This window comes from Nannochloropsis gaditana (genome assembly GCF_000240725.1).
Source record: "Nannochloropsis gaditana CCMP526 unplaced genomic scaffold scaffold136, whole genome shotgun sequence".
Lineage (NCBI taxonomy): Eukaryota > Eustigmatophyceae > Eustigmatales > Monodopsidaceae > Microchloropsis > Microchloropsis gaditana.
In genome coordinates this window covers 37,167-54,162 of record NW_005803817.1, presented here as the reverse complement: position 1 = coordinate 54,162, position 16,996 = coordinate 37,167, and the positions used below count along the sequence as shown (strand labels likewise).

The following is a 16,996-nucleotide window of genomic DNA, read 5'->3' as shown; positions in this document are numbered from 1 at the left end:
CGGGGCGACTGTCGTCATCGAGAGGGGGCAGGCACGCCTCCCTCTTTGCGCAAGAAGGCAAAGAGGGGAGAAAAATCCTCAGGGCGGAGGTGGGCGTGATGCCGAATAGCCAGACCCTGAAGGGCCAGGCCCGGAGGCTGCTGAGTCCCGCTCACAATCCCGCCCCCTTTCCCCGCCCCCCCCGAGGAGGAGGCGGCCGACGACATGGCGGCCATAGAGGCCGCGTGCAGGCTCTTGGTCGCCAATATGTGGGAGAGGATGACCAGAGAGTCCCGGTTCAAGACCCGCTCGAAGGTGACGTGCCTGACCCAGCTTGGCACCCCGCCCACCAGGTAGGCCAGGCTGGTGCCCGCGCTCCCTTGCTCAGGGCGGGAGGCTTGAAAGACGAGGGACTTGACCTTGGGGAGGACGTGGAGGCGTTCGAGGAAGGCCTGAGAGAACTCGCCTTGGAAGCTGGAGTTGTAGAAAGAGAGAGACCAGAAGTCGGCCTGGCTCCCGTGCTTTTTCAGAAGCTTCGAAAGCACCCGCCCTTCCCGCCGGAAGGAAAAATAGGCGCGGCTCGGCATATCCAAGGCCCGCCAGGTCGGAGGCTGCACTGTCTCGAAAGTCCCCGCGCCTCCACTCCAGAGTCCGCCGGACCATCCCGAGGCCGAAGGCTGCCTCCCCCCCCCGCCCACCCCCCCCCCGCCCGTCCACCCTGACGAACTCCAAGCCGGCTTTGCGACCCCGACCCGCGGTCAGTCCCAGCGCTGTCAGAGGCAGCACTGCGTACTGCGTGAGGGGCGAGGGAAAGAACCGGTCCATGAGGAGCTGCAGATTGAAGCTCAGGCTCCCCACCTCCGGCAAGGCCAAAGGGGCCCCCAGGGAGGGCCACGGGTCCCGGGCGAATCGACCGTCTTGCTCCTTGCCCCCGTCCTCTGCCGAGGCCTGTCGGCGCGGGTTGAGGAGGCAACTGAGCAAGGTCTCCCTGCGGCCGCCTGAGCTGGCACTGCTCCCGTCGCGCCCTGCTCCTCCCGTCACACCGCTAATGAACTCGCCGAAAGAGGAGGCGCCTCGAAACTGTGGAGGCTGCAGGGCGACAGGGATGGAGGGGGCCAAGGGAGAGGACGCCAAGTTGCCTTCGTCCCTCGACTCGCAGGGAGGACTGCTTCCCTCCCGGCCTATGAAGGGGGGAGAAGACGAGAGCTGGCGGCCAGCAGAGCAGGGGCTCGGGTGGCTCCCGCTCTCGGCCGTGTCCTCCCTGCTGCCCCGTGTCTCCGCCCCAGCCCCACTGCTCTTGGCCCCGCGGACCCCCGACAAGGTGCCCGACACCACAGCCGCCGGGGTCAGGCACATGAGGAGTAGGTCTCGGAGCCGCAGATTCGCCACCTCCTTGATCAGCCCCCCGAGACCCCCCGCCCCACCGCCGGCGCCCGCCCTCTCCATGCCAGCGCCGTCCTCTGTGAGGGGCGAGGCCTGGGTCCCGGCGCGCGTGAGCAAGGAGGGTGACAAGTGCGCTGTGCGACGATCTCCGTGCGCTTCGCTCTGGGGATGGCGATGCTGCTGGTGCAGCGGCTCCGCAAAGGTCACCGCCCCCCCCATGCCGGCCGTGGTCACGTTGGACGCGCCCCCGCCTTCCCGCCTCCCGTCGTCGAGGGCCATCATCGCTTCCACTGCGAAGCTCAGTTCCTCGTTCGCGGCCCGCTGGTCCTCCAGGTTGCGTTCCATGACCCACCAGTCCAAAAGCAGCCCGCGGTCGTTCCCGCACAGCTCCAGCGCCTTGGAACCCCCTTCGAAGCCCAGGTTGACCAAAGCCTCCTCCGCCAGCATCCGCAGCTCCCCGTCCCCGCCCGAGAGCGCGGACGGGTCCACAGCCAGCTTCAAAAGCTCCTTCAGGACGCCCCCCTGCGGCCTCACGATCCGGAAGGAGAAGTCCGCCACCCTCGCCAAGGTCGCCAGCGCGCGCACTGCCTCCAGTCGCACGGCAGCCTGGATCCCGGCGTTGCCGCTGCCGTCGATGCTCTCCGCCCTGGCCCCCCCATCCCGCCCTCGACCCCCGTCTTGGCTGCTCCCCGGCCCCAGTACCAGCGACAGCATGGTCTGCAACGTCTCGTTCGACCAAAGCAGGCGCAACTGCTCATCCTGCGTGTCCTCCACCGTCCGCAGCGGCCGACCTTTTCCCCAAACTCCCCGCGACCGTGCGCCCCCCGGCCCCCGCCGCCCCTCCCCAACGTCCTCGTTTCCCCTCTCGGCGAAGTCATCGTCCTCCACGGCCACGAACCCCCTGATCAGGGGTCGGCAGAGCTGGGCTAGGCCGCGCACCGCCTGCTCCACCACCTCCGGAATAGGGCACTTGCACATTCGCACCAACACCGGTGCCGCGCCCGACTCCACCAACTCACGTTCGTGGAAACTATTCCCAACCGCAGCCAGGTTCGCGAGAGTGAAGGCCACATGCACGGCCTCCACCGTGGTGGCGCGCAGGGATGCCGCCTTCTCCTCCTCCTCCTGGGCGGTTGGGGGCGAGGTCGCCACCCGCCACCCTGTTGAAGGGCTGCGCATGCGAAGGTTCCGATGACTGCTCCCCCGCTCCACTTCCCTGAGGGAGTTGATCCCCACGGCAAGCAGCGTGTCCACCAGGTGGGGCGTCTGGAAAAAAGCTACCCGGCAGGCGGGATGCTGGCTCAGGATGGCCGCCAGGCTGATGGTGGAGGACCGAAGCCGGAGGTGCTGCTCGGGCGTGGCGTCGCGACTCAGACCTCCGCACCGCATCAGCGTCACCAGGGGCTCGATGCCCCCCTCCTTGGCGATAAGCAGGCATGGACTGCTCTCGCTGCCACCCCCCCCCCCCCCGAGAGGCCCCCACACCCACTCCCGCCACTCCCGCCGAGAGCGACGCCGGCGCCAGACCGCCCCAGGCCCTTCCCCAGCTTCCCCGCCCCTTCGCCCCCTTCCTGATGGTCCATGGCCAGGTTGTTCAGGGCTATCAAAGCGTGCTCTGCCACCTCGGCCTGGGCGATCAGGTCGCCGGCGGCGTCGCCCAGCAAGAGCACCAGGGAGCTGATCCCGCCCGTCTTGACAAGGCTCTCCCGGTTCTGGGTCTGCTTGGACAGGTCCGCTAGGGCCTCCGCCACGTGGCCGCGGATCTCGGGCTCGTTGGAGGAGGCCAGGGGCAGCAGGTGGGGGAGGATGCCGGAGGCGAGGATCTTGGCGTCGATGAAGCCGCGGGTGTAGACATCCAGGGCCTGGCCGGAGCGCTGACAGAGGGAGGCGACAATGCTGACGGCCTGTCGCTCCAGGTCCTTGATGCGCGAGGTGAGCCACTCCTCTAAGATGGGGAGCAGCCCCCGGTTCACGAGGAGGACGCGACTGGCTTCGACGTGGGCGGTCTGGGCGAGGGAGAAGGCGGTGAGGATGGTGGCGTCCTGGTCGGAAGGGTTGATTCGGCGGGGACTGGGCTCGGAGGGGGCCACGGGCTGGAGGCCGTCCTGGTGGGCCGGAGCTGACGCCTGGGCCGAGGCGGCGGGGGCCCGGGACGGGGTGGCGGGGTCGGGGCCGGGGCGAGGCCGACTGTCGAGGGGGGGGGGGATTTTTCCGCAGTCGTCTTCGGCGAGCATCATTGCCAGCTCCACCACCCTCTCCAGGGACCCCGTGATGGTGGAAGAGGACTTGGTCTTGCTCCGCGTCCAGGCCAGGAACCGCTCCGAGGTGGGCGGGGCATCCCCTGAGGCCTGGCGCCACTCCTGCTTGATGATGACGATCATGTGGGCGAGGACCCGCGCGACCAGGTGCCGGTAGTGGCAGGGGGTCATCTCGTCCGCCATCAGGTCTTCCACAGCCTGCGACGCTGAGCTTGGCGCCGGCATCCTCTTCTCCTCTTCTCCTTCTTGATCTTCGCGCTGCCCCAGCCTTTCCTTCTGTTGCTGCCGCCTCTGCTGCTTGAGCCGGCGGGCCTCCTTGCTGGTGACTAACAAAAGCCTGAGCGCGTCTAGTATGCCCCGGGAGAATTGCAGCAAGACCCAAGCATCGTCAACTCCCAGTATGGCATGCGCGATGGCCTTTGCCGAAGCGAACTGGGCGTCCGGCCAAGCCTGAATTAGAGAGGCCAGGCCCCCGGCCGCCAGAACCTGGCTTCTTAGGTCGTTTGAGGCCGCCGCGTACTTCCCAAGGTGGATGCAGGCATCAGCTTTTTCCTTCTTTGTCCCAGTCCGGAGCTTGCAGACATGGAATAGAATAAGGTTGGAGGAGGAGACCCGCGTCCGGCCGTCCTCGTGCAGGTAGGTCTCGCAGCTTAAGCAAGCGGCGGGGGGCGAAACTTGACCTGTGGTCGACGTGGCTTCGGAAACCAGCTTTTCGTTGCCCTGACCGTCCATAGTGTGGGCCTGCTGAGGAGGAAGTGCAAGGAATGTGAGGCTGAGTCTCTGCGGCCTCCGGGGGAGGCGGCTTGACCAGGAGGTAGTACTTAAACTCGAAAAAGTATTCCGGCGAGACTGCCTAGCAGGGGAGAACAAAGACCCCGGCCACAATGACATTGGTTCGCTCTGGGTCCAGAACGACTACACCTTTGAGTCAGGTCGATGTCCAATTTAACCGTGTGAGCAATGCATTGGACATACAAAAGACACATACGGCCTGACCGTGATCGAAAGAGTCATCACACGCCGAGGGGGGGGAGGGTCGAGCATATGTCAAGCGACCGCGTTACTGACTCCACAAACAAACGTACAAGCAGGAAAGCGACGAAAAGATCAGATGCGCAAGGAGGCAGCCATGATGATTGCATGTCTAGTTTTTATTGGGGCTGGTGTCAGGAGTCTAAGACCCGCTTTAAAGGTGACGAGGCGATTTTCGTCTGTAGTAGTAACTTCAAATACAGCGCAGGGAGGAGACCAGAGGGGCGTGAAAGACCCTTTATATTTTTTTTATAACGATATATTCCACGTCAAAATGCCCGAAGGACACCGTTTCCCGATGGAAAAGTACGCGGCGTTCCGTAGACAGGCGCAACAACGCCTCTTCTCCTTGCCGGGCGTCGGATTCCATCCTTCTCCCTTATCTACCGTCCGGGACTTAGAAACCACCCACGATCGATCTTACATCCAGCGCTACCTCGTGGGCAATGTGACAGCGCAGGAAAAACGGGAGTCAGGATTTGATTGGAACGAGCAGCACGTGAACCGTACCTTATCGTCGGTGGGGGGCACAGTGGCTGCTACTCACGCAGTCCTTCAAAGCGATTTACCAGTCGGCGCGCACCTGGCGGGGGGCACTCATCACGCATTTCAGGCGCGCATGGAGGGTTTCTGCATCTTTAGCGACATTGCTGTGGCTGCCAATGTCGCCCTACGCGACTATCCGGACAAAGTTCGAAAGATCTTGATCGTGGATCTCGACACCCACCAGGGAAACGGCAACGCGGTCCTCTTCCAAGACGACAGCCGAGTCTTCACCTTCTCCATGCATTGTGACGCAAACTACTTCTCTGAAAAGCAAGCGTCCGACCTGGACGTGGAAGTGAAGCCCGGGACCGGGGACGCAGGCTACCTGTCCCTGTTGGAGCGGTATCTGCCCTTGGTCTTCGAAGCGCAGGCTCCCGACCTCGTCTTCTTCCAGGCGGGCGTGGACATCCACGCCAGTGACAGGCTCGGGAAGCTGGCCCTCACGCGCGCAGGCCTCCAACGGCGCAACCTGCGTCTGTTCCAGTTCGTGGAAGCCTACGGCAGCAAACTGGTGGTGACGGCAGGGGGGGGCTATCCCTCTGACAGCGATCCCTCCTCAGGGCCGTACGCGGACATCATCAATGCCCACGCCGATGTTTACGTCGGGGCGGCGGAGTTCTTTGGGGGTGGGAGTAAAATGGTCCCTTTGTTGAGGTGACGCCCGGGAGGAGGCTCACAGAGAAATCAAGTTCGGTAGCAACTTTAAAGTACCAAGTACCATAGCATACGTTGAGCACCCTCCCCCTCTCGAGTCCTCCGTTCCCCCTCCTTCGCCCCTCCCTGCCCTCTGATCCCATCCCACCGACCACATCCCCCTACGCCCACCCCCCTCAGTCGTCGCAGTCGAGCAATATCTTCACCTGCTCGGGCGTATGCGCCAGGAAGGTTTCGTGGTCAGGGTAGCCGCTCTCAGCCCGCCGAAAGAGGGCGTGAGCCTTCTCGTGCCGCTGCGCTATGATCGCGGATGTTTGCTGCCGCGCCCGTGCTCGAAGGGCAGGCTGTTGCAGGCGCTCGAACTGCGGGAGCGTGAAGAGGCCTCGATAGAAGGCCTCCATGGTCCTCGTCACGCTCTCGCTGTCTAGGCCCGCCGTCGCCGACAGGGTCCCCGAGGAGGACGCCGACACCGCCTGCGCCCGGTCCAGAAGAGGTCCCAGGCCCGTGCGTTCCAGCACGGTCTCCGATTCGTACCTGACTACGAGTCCGAGCCAGGTTTCCATCTCTTCACGCAATTTTTCCACCCACGCCGTGACCGCTGGGGAGGGAGGGTCGCTGCCACTGGTCAGGCTAGCAGAGAGAATCGCTGCGTTGTTGATCATGTAGAGGGCCACATCGGATGGGCCGAGGCCCTCCGCCCCAGAGCGACAGGCGCGCAAGGCGGGCTCGATGAGCGCGGTCAAGACCTCGTCGAGGGCGTACCCGAGGGCCCCGGGCGGGACGAGGGAAGCTTCGTGCACAGCGACGATTTCTGCCAATGACTGCCCCAACTCCCCCATGACTTGGGCGGGAGATAGATCGATCGGACAAGCGGGCACGGACATCAAGCTCTGGCTTCCCCAGGCCTCGAGGCGCCCCTCGAATCGACGCTGGCATTCTACGCGGGTCTCCCGCATGCTCTTGCCCAGCGCGGAGGCGTCTGCAGTCAGCCCGAGCTTCTGAAAAGTGACGTCGTAGAAAGCCAGAAGATGGAGGAGCCGGAAGAGGAGGAAAATCTGGGAACGGGTGGCGTTGCTCTCCCGGTTTGTGACGCCGTACGAGTCGGCGGGCTCCAAGAGCTGGAGGATGCGGGCTTTGAGCAGGGCGACCACACCCTCCATGATTCCCCCCAGCATCGCCGCCTGGGACAGCTCCTGATTGTGATCCTCGAGGGTGCCACTTTCCTGACCATCAGTCGGCACGCCCTCGCCCGGCAACGGCCGCTCTCCCTGCCCCCCCGACCCCCCGGGCGCCTCCGGCCTGAACAGATTGGTCAAAAACTCTCGCTCTGAGGCCACCGCTTGATGGAGCCAGGCTAGTATATCGCTTAAGTAGCGGACAGGGTCATGCGAATGCATGTCGATTGGCCGCTGCCCGCTGCCACTCATGCTCCTTTTGCCTTTCTCCTCCCTGACGTCGCCATCCTCCGCCCCCTCATCCCTACCAGACAGGGCTTGCAGGAAGCGGCGTCGCACCACGTCCTTGCGGCGTTGCAACACACACTCCTGGCAGTGAACAAATAGTGCGGGCCGGTCCCGTATCGTCCGCAGTCCCAACCCCAAGGCCACATCGTTTTCCTCCACCTCCTCCTGAGGGTCATCTCGCTCCAATCCCGCGCAACGCTGCAAGATGTAAGAGTGCAAGCGCCTGAATGCTGTTTCTTGATGCTCAGACAGTTCTTCCAGCATCTCAAATCCCAGGTTTTGTCGTGAAGAACCCACCAATGCTCCACATTCCCCCCGGATCTCTTGCGCGCGTGCCAGTGCAGCAAAAAATGGACGATGCCCGTCAGGCAGCACTTTTTCTACAGCTTCATATCGCAACGCCGCAATTTCAGCGTCCGACAACGTAAAGTTGTCCAGAAAATCCTGAAGCTGTACTGCTTTGCTCTCACACTCGACTTGCTGTTTTTGTAAGACTCGTGTCTTGGCTAAGAAGGCGCTCATGCTTTCCTCCGCTGTCTCAATTCGTGCATGGATGCCGTGGCAGTGGTCTTCCAATCTGGCGGTGTGCGCATCCAAAGCAGCCAAGCGTTCCTTGAGGACTTCGAAGAGTCTCAAGAAATCATCACACAACACCATGTTTTGCTTTTCCAAGTCTTGACGGAGGGATTTGCGGGCCTCGGCAGTGTTTCCCCCCTCCCGCTGCCCATAAAAGGCGGCGATAGCCTGCAAGGCCTCAAGCATGGCCGGCGTGTCAGTACGGCACTCCACCATTTTGCGCACTTTCTGCTTCAACACGCGCTCCATAGTAATTCTGTAGTGTAGTTGAGGTACACGCGATGAACTTGTGTAGTACAGTGCAGTGAAGATATTGAACCACGGCGTCCGGGGCAAAGAGGCCATCGCCAAGAGGAAACGACAAGCTCCTGCCCGTGCCGCGATGGGCCGATGGCATGCGAGATGCTGGGACTGAGTGTAGGTGGATTCTCAAAATAAAGTTTGCCAGCGACGGATCTGACAATTGCGCCGAGTCGAACACTTTGGAAAAAAATGTACCAATACGGCTGGTTCTAAGGGAAGTCCTCCAATAGACGTGGCCGACCCACGCGCGGAAGCTAATTAAGACTGTATATAAAACCGGGTGACAGATGCCTGAAGAAAAAGAAGGATCATTTCCAAAAAATGCGCGAGCAATCACTTACAAAACCTTCGAGCAATCTGATTTTTTTGAACTTTAACTTCGATCCGTTCATCATGGCTTCCGCCACACGTCTGTTGTGTCCCTCACGTCGTTCATGGCCTGTTTGCGAAATTGTTGCAAGCGGCTTTGAGCAGCCCCGTGACAAAAGTCGTGATAGTGGCGAAGTAACCGTCCTATTATGAATGCGCGTGAGGACGCAAGAATGTATACGTACACAGTCAATGTCCGCACGTAGGTCCGCGTGGAGCGTGTGTGTTGCGAAACGTCAGGTGTTCTTCCCTTCCACGCCTCCCTCATTGCACTCCTCCTCCATTGCCCGCAATCTCGCCACCTCTTATAACTTACCTGAGTGTTCTTCCAGGCTGTTTGCCGAAGCTCCGGGTTCGCCATTTTACGAATGTACATAAATGTCAGACCCCAGACACAGGAGCCGATCAAGTTGTCCACAAGGTGCCGTCGTAGGGCCTCCACGTTTTTGAAACCTGAGCAAAGGTGTGCGAGACCACAAGCCAGTGTGAGCTAATGCAAATGTATCAGGACCGGAGCTGGAAATGCGTGTGGGCTGCAACCTCCGTTAGTGCATCTTGTCTATCAAAAAAGCTCGAATGCATGCATTACGCACACCTTGAGTTGAGCTACGTGAAATAACACTTACCGAGCAACAGGTATTCGTTTGTAACGAGATCAGCATATTCCTCCAACGAGTATTTTTTCAAGACTATACCGAGGTATATCATGGCCACAAAAGGGAGTAGAAAAGTAGAAATTGTCTCCAAATTCTTCTCGTTTGCGGTCGCTTTTTTCATTTTCCTGCATAGTAATTCGGTGTGCGTAAAAAGGGTATGAAGATGAAGAATGATTAGTAAGGTTTGTAATTGAGGATTAAAGTTGTGCCAATCGATAAGAAAGACAGACCGGACAGACGTAGTAATGGCATTGTCTGGTGATGATTGAAGATACTCCCCGCGTTCAGAAGAGGCGAAAACTTTGCTCCCTGCGAGAAGTCAGAAAAACGTCGGGAGGAGTCTGCCTTCATGTCAATCCCAAGCGCCGTAATATCCTTTTGACCTCTCTTGCCTACCCCGAAAGTCGAAACATAAGGCCTTAGCGGGCTGCACCAACGCCGTGTCTGACCGGCAAGATTGCTCTCCTTCACGTGACGTCATATTGTATTGATAAGCCCCAGGTGAAGCAGCAAACGAAGTGTGCAGGAATCATCTTTAAAACAGATCACGACATCGCAAATCAAGTTTTACTTTGTGTGATTCATCTTTATTGTCCAAATCATGTACAATTCTACATTAATTGGAAATCTTTGATGCTTTCTAGGCTTTTTCAAATGCAATCACAGGCGTACATGTAGGATAGGCAAAAGGTTTCTCTACATTTTTTTAAATTGAGTTTGGCATTATTTGCGAAATACATCATCGAATATCATGACCTACAGGAAACAAGAGGCTGGTTCCGAGTGAGTTACCCGTGTTCTTGGCCCCGGGAAAGGCGTTCCAGAATCGCAGGGTCTCGTCGCCCGCCCCTGTGACGATGGTCTGACCATCAGGAGACATGGCTAGGTAGAGCACACGAAATGTATGCCCCGTGAGAGTGGCAACCTTGGCCATACTCGGGTATTTCCACAGAATGATCTGATTCAAGGAGTATCCGTGCGTGCTCACGATCTCGTTCACATTTCTAGACCACATCAAGTTGCAGACCTGAGAGCCGGTGTCCACTTCGCTCATTGCCTTGCCCGTAAGAGTGTTCCAAAAACGAATATGTCGATCGGCCGTGCCTCCTCCTGATGCCAATAAACCGCTTTGGTGGGGAGACCAAGCCAATGCCTTGACAGCAGCGGTGTGCGCGGCGAACTTCTGGATCGGTTGGCTGCTGTGTTGGTTCCACACGTAGAGCTTGTTGTCGTTCCCACCTGACGCGAGATGACATTCGTCAAAGGACCACCTAAGGCCACACACCTCTTGACGATGACCATGCAGCTTCTTGATGCGCGGCTCTCGAGCTCGGAGGTCACGCATACAAATTAGACGGTCTCTGCTTCCTGTCGCCAGCAGCTGTCCGTTCCAGGACATCGTTCCTACGCGCGCCGAGTGGCCTCCAAGGCTGCGAAGCTGCTGGCAGCGGTCTACATCCCAGACTTGGACCTCTCCCGTGCTCGTCCCCACAGCTAAGTGCGACCCTTGCGGAGCCCAGGCGACCGAGGAGACCGCATCTTCTCCTCCCAAGTCGCAAAGCTTCGTCACCGTACTCGTGCAGGCACTCCACAGGTAAACGCATGTGCCCAGCCCGACTGCTAGCACATTCATGGAGGACCAGTCGACGAGGTTCAGGTAGAAGTCGTCTTGGAGAGCTGGCGCATCCAGGACCTTGAACGGGGTTTTGCTGACTTTTCGCTTCGCCTTGAGGGGCGAGGAGAGCAACCGACGGTGAGTCGTTTCCATGGGGAGCAAGGAGAAGGAGGAATGTGGGTCTTGCTGGGGTCGCTCGCGGGCTGGCTTGAATTGTAACAGACCCGGACTGCCTGGACTGCCGCCGCTGCTACCGTTGCTGTAGCGTGACACGCCTCCAGAGCCGATCTTAACGCCAGCAGATCGCCCTATACTATGGGATGCCATGCTCATGGCCATATGTGTCGTTGTGCGTCGGCTGTCATATTCCTCTTCCTCCTCCTCCTCCTCCTCCTTCCTCTCCTCCTCTCTAAAGCTATCCCGACGGGAACCACTTCCTCCTCCATCCTCGCTCATCCGTTCTCGACGATAAACTTCTCCTGCGCTGGGGTGGAGGGCTGGAGGGCCGCTATCCATACCCAATAGCTCGCTTCGAAGAATTAAGTTTAAAATAGGTTCTCTATCGGAAACGGCGTCGCTACTAGTACCTGTAATATATTTGAGAAGACGCACAATGAGGGGTACAAAAAATCTATATGCTTATAGCAGGTCATTGAAGAATCACGTTTTGATAAAGTAAAACTTACCGCCAGCTGCAGGACTGGAGAAAGAGCTACTCCGTACAGTCGGCGAGCTCGTACCATTGGTTGTAGCTGGATTGGAGGCGCCAGTATCCATTGCGGCAATGGTGGTCTCGTAAGAAAAAGAAGTAGACGAGAACAGATGCGACGAGGAAGTAGCGACAGAAGTACGCGGCAAAGCAGAGAAGGAACTTGACGAATGGAGCGTGGAATGCGCACGTTCAGGGCCGCGAAAAGGGGAAGAAGCTTGAGGCGAAGCTGCCACATCTTCGCCCATCATTGAGTAAGCGATTTCCATTTGAGCGCCAACACGGAGAGGAATAAATCTGTCTCCGTTTGTGAGACCATCCGACAGGCTTCGTCGCAAGGATAACGGGGAGTTCGAGCTCTTAAAAGATGATGCCTCTATAGACATCCTGCGTTCCAGGTACGTACGGCGCTTGCTAGGACTGTTAATGCGTGACTTCGAATGAAAATGGAAGAGGATTAATACCCTTCAATGTCTACTTGTTCGATAATGCATGAACGTACTTGGTACTCGGAGCGCAATTTACTGGGACTTGTCGGTGGCGTCTTAGACCACTGCTTGACCAAGGACGACGAAGGACTTCCTTCTGAGGAGGAATAGTTGCTGCCAAAACTACTCGATGGCGACAAATACATGCTTTTATTTTTCCTTCTTGGTCGATTTGGCGTCCGGGGCGAGCCTTCGACATCCATCACACCCGTGTCTCCAACCTCCGTACTGGCGATTGCCTTTGCCGCGACCATGACGTCCACTTTCCTCTTCCAGAAATCCGATATAAGAGGAGAAATAAAATCATACGAATAAGTTACGTATGATCGTTTGATGAGGTACGGCAAGAAGTGCAAATAGAAAAGCAAAAATACGATGAGGTGGTATTCTAAGCAGAAGACCGTTTCATGAAACGGCCGATTAACGTATCCAACTGCCATAGCTGTTGCTGGAACGGGGAGGTTTCCCTCCAGACGCACGCGCGAACGCACATAAATCGTTGCATAAATTCATCATTAGGGCGATTTCGTAATACCAAAGAAAATAGCACCGCGTAGCCAGACATTGGAAGCATATGCTGACTTCAAGCTTTTATTATACGCACCAAATTGTTCTATATATTAGCTTATGCTTACATCACCTAATTTCCCTCTGTTCTTAAATGTACGTGACGTAAGTTATTGAACAATTCGATTGCTTTAATGATTTTCCAACAATGCTCCCTCTCGACGTCCTTACCCACATTCGTGCATTCGTCCACACAGCCAAGACACGAAACGTTATCGGCGCCGTTTGTCGCCGCCTGGGCCGTAATAGTCACCACCACCTGCAGGCCCGTACCTACCATCATTGCTTCGACTACGCCGACGCTTCCCTCCCCGGTCTCCTCTGTCCCTTCCTCGATCATCCCGCCGATCCCGCGAACGACTGCGAGACCGCCGCCGATCCCCTCCTCTATCACCCCTATGTCTATCGCCACCACCACGGTCACGGCTCCGCTCCCTATCCGCACGTCTACCTGGACTTCGGCTGCGGGCACGATAACTCTCTCCACCTCCGCGGCTTGATTCTTCCCTTACGACCGCCCCTCCACCCGCCCCTCCACCCGCCCCTCCACCCGCCCCTCGCCCTGTGGTTTCGTCTTCGGGTCCCTTCCTCGTCCCGCCCAAACCTCCTCCCAAACGCCGCGGTACCCATCCCTTCACTGTTCTTCCCCTCTCAACGTCCACCAGAATCCTCCGTCCATCAATTTTCTTCCCATCAGCACGTTTATATGCCATCTTCATGTCCGACTCACGCTCAAATTCTATAAAAGCGTACCCCCTTGGCTTCCCATCCGCGTCCATCACCAACCTCATGGATTGGATCGGTCCATACTGCTCAAATTCCCTCCTCAATTTTTTCTCAGTTGTATCGTAGGAAAGTCTGGCGACCATCAACGTCTTGTACGGGTCCTCCGTGGCCTTTTCGTCCTTTTTCGGATCCCAGTCCTCCACCTCCATCTCAACTTTTTCCGCATGCACTTTCATCAACGCGGCGCGCTCGGCTGCTTTGCGTTCTTTGTACGAAAGAAAGCGTTCTCGAGGAGGGGGCTCATCCGTTTCGAAAAGCCCAACGTACTGAGAAATTCCCGTGTAAGGTCGCGGAGGGGGTTTGGGGGCGAGACGCAGGAACTCGACCGGAGGGCGAGGCTCGAACATGGCGCGCATGTCTGTGTTTCATGGGGCATAGGAAACGATTCAAGGAACATTGATTCTCTAACTTTTCTATAGATACATTCACTTCGTCTAAAAGATTTAAGACAACACATACAAGGCATCTCCTCGTCTGGTCAATCGTTCTCCCTTGATACTCATGCTGACCTATGACATCGAGATCATCAACTCTCTACTTACTTTGTGGTAGCCCGGTAATGGCTGGAGGCATATTGCTTCCTGACATCTGCCCCTTCGGCGTGACAAGCCTTACACCGCCCCCGCGGCCTCGCCCTCCCCCTCCGTAGTCTCCTGGCCCGCCCCTGCCACCAGCAAAGCCGCCTCCACCGCCGTACATGATAAAGAGGACCGGAAAAAGACGGAACCGACGCGACTGCCACGTATAAAGCTGTCACGAGTCTGTCCGACAAAGGATGACGATTATAATTGTGCATTAGGGTGTGCGACGGTGAGAATTACATGTCTCATGGTGTGATGATATCGGGGACTCCACCGGGCAATTTGTTGTCCTCCCAGGAATGACCGGAGCTCCACGGTGCATCCATCGTTCTTTGACCATCAGGCACAATACCATCACACAATAAAGGCAATAACGCAGGCCAAATACCGCCACTTTCATGTTTACGTGGGAATCATTACGTTTCCTTCCCGGCGCGCGCTTTCCATTTTCCGCCCCCAGCTAGTAGCGACGATGACCAGGAAGAAACAAGGGCCGTGTGACATCGTTGGCATTAATGGTCATCCTCTCCGTCACGTTCCCTAGTCGCCTTTCCACGAGGTTCGAAGCTCTGCGACTACGGGCCTGTATGGTCATCCTGCCAAGATCATCGCCTCGGATTTGGATTCGGTGTCTGCATCTTCTTGGCGCCATCGGACATGGCGGGGGACTCCGCCAGGGAGATAGTAAGGAGGAGTGCCGCACGGAGTTTTCAGCGGGTTTTTCTCGTGCTTCTTTTTCTGCGCGTAGGCATTAGCCCGTGTGAATAATTTCGCCGGGCGCTTTCAACGCTTGGGACCTGCTCATTTCCACATTGTGGTACCATACGACATTGTCCTTCCCCTCCCCATACAGCACCTCGCCAAGTCTGATGAGCGAGGAAAGAAAGCAGGGAGGCCTGACACATGTCCTCGGGCGGCCGCGGGGAACGGCGCAGTAAAGGTTCAACGTAATGCCACAGCCATGTACAGGAGAGAGCAAGAGCGGCAAAGCCTTGCAACAGGCACTTGAATCAAATGTGAAGGGCGGAAATAGCTATAAAACAAAGCTGCCTCGCCTGGGGGGGGCGGCAGGAGGATGGGCCCTCTGCATGTAATGGAGTTGGAAAAAGCAACCAACTAGGAAAATTAAAGCCGCTGCGCGACACATCTAAAAAAATGACATCAGCAACGATGTCTCTACATTCATCAACACCTGACATGTAAGCATCTGATAAGGGCACATCGTATTCGACGCATAGCATGGGGGGATAACAACGGGATCCCGGGGGGCGAGTGAAATGCGTATGAGGTGTCACTCACTGCGACGCCAGGTTCACGACGGCAACGGAGAATGTGAATGAGGCATAAGTGGTGGTGTGGCATGGTGCGCAAACTAACTGCATCCACTGAATTGATACCAAACCTTCAATAACCCAAAGAAACAGCCCCCGTTCGCCTCTTGGTTCCCGTGGCCTGCCATCGCCATTGCGGCGGACACTCCGGTCGTACCCCTCGGTCTCGACAATCCTTGCTGAAAGCGATGAGGGTGCCAAGGCTGGCAACAGCGCTCTTGACATATTTAGCCGGGGCCGTCACGCCCTGCTAGGAGGAAAGTCCCTCCCAACCACCCCAGCAGGTAGAGTGGAGGCTTCCGCGGTCCCTCTCGAGATGCCGGCAGGATATTCAACGGCAGGCCCGCTCGCTGGTGGGAGAGTGTCGTCCACGCCTCCCAGCGGCCGAGGCGCCCCCCAGTCCCATCCTTTGCGACAGGTGGAGCTTTTGCATACGGCGGGCACGGACGTGGCCAGAGGGCCTCGTCTTTCCCGACACGCGCCGCTCCCGTCCTTCCTGCCGCGAAACGAAGGGGCCGGACAGCCCCCGAATCCCACGTTAGGCTCACAGCGGGGCTCCTTGACACCCCTGGCAAGCCTCCCCTCACGGCCGAGACCCCTTCCACATGCAAGTCCCGCGGCCATGGGCAGCACCGGCGGGAACCTGAGCCCGGGAGGTGGCTCTCGCTGCCTGAATCCCTCTTCTCCCTTGCAGGTCTCGCGCACGCGCAGCTCTCCGTCCCGGACCGGCTCTGCCGCCCCTCCTCCTCCCCTCATCCGGGCCCTCAGTGCGGGGACCAAGGGCAGACTCCACGCCGACGCCCCCCCTGGTCCAGGGGCCGAGGATGGGGTCCGCAGTCCGGGCGGTGGCAAAACTGTCCGTGCTCGGGGCCGAAGTGAGCCCCAAGTTCCTTCCTCCTCCCGCCCTTTTGACCCTATCGCGCCCCCGGACAAGGACTGCCCGCCACTCTCTTCCCGGCCGCCCCCAGAAGGCCCTCGGGCTGGCAAGGCTCGGCGCTCGAAAAGCTTTTCTGGTGAACATGATGAGGCACTCTTACCTCCGCTGCCATCTCCCTTGCAGATGGACCTTACCCAGAGCATTAGCTCAGGCGTTCCTACTTGCAAGAGCAGTAACAGTATCAGCAGCAGTCACGGCAGCAGCAGCAGCGCGGACACGAGCACAAGGTCGGCTCAGACGAAGAAAGACAGGAAAGGGAGTTCCAATAGAAGAAGCCGGAGCAGCAGCTCCTGTGGGCTTTCCGGGGACAAAGGGCACACGGGATGTGGCAGTGACACAGAGAAGAGGGCCCGGACGGCTCACAAGAAAGGATTGTTGATTGAAGCGCTCCGAGAGCTGGAAGTAGGGCTACGCGAGACGCCCGCTTTAGACGAAGGACGACGAGGCAGCGGCCGTTGTGAAGACGATGAAATGTCGAGAAATGGGAGCACAGCAGGAGGGAGACAAGGGGCGCGGGCGGCGCCAGCGGCTTACCCGCGCGAGTTGGTGGCTGTGTGGTGCAAAGTCCGCGAAGAGGCCGCCCGGACCGAGCCGGCCGAAGGGGTCCCTCCTAGGGAGGACAGGCCCCGGGCGCCGAAGGCCGGTGGAGGCGAAGGAAACAGGGAAGAGCTCGTAGGCATGGGCCCCGCGGCCTTGCGGGCCCGAATTTCTCGAGACTTTTTCGTGAAACTGCCGTTAAAGGAGATGTCTTTGCTTGTCCAGT

General features: G+C 58.4%; 3 protein-coding genes across 3 annotated transcripts; all 3 read right to left on the bottom strand.

Annotated features, from left to right (window-relative positions):
* Nucleotides 1–7,465: 7,465 nt before the first annotated feature.
* On the bottom strand, nt 7,466–7,690 carry NGA_2075400 (golgi transport complex subunit cog6; the record flags this gene model as incomplete). Its single annotated transcript, XM_005855683.1, has 1 exon — nt 7,466–7,690. A coding segment is annotated over one exon (225 nt), but the record flags the coding sequence as incomplete, so codon positions are not given.
* Nucleotides 7,691–10,107: 2,417 nt separating this feature from the next.
* NGA_2002300 (cell cycle switch protein) lies at nt 10,108–10,210 on the bottom strand (the record flags this gene model as incomplete). The annotated part of the gene is made up of 1 exon (XM_005855682.1): nt 10,108–10,210. A coding segment is annotated over one exon (103 nt), but the record flags the coding sequence as incomplete, so codon positions are not given.
* Nucleotides 10,211–10,400: 190 nt separating this feature from the next.
* On the bottom strand, nt 10,401–10,509 carry NGA_2118100 (uncharacterized protein; the record flags this gene model as incomplete). The annotated part of the gene is made up of 1 exon (XM_005855684.1): nt 10,401–10,509. A coding segment is annotated over one exon (109 nt), but the record flags the coding sequence as incomplete, so codon positions are not given.
* Between the last annotated feature and the right edge of the window lie 6,487 nt (nt 10,510–16,996).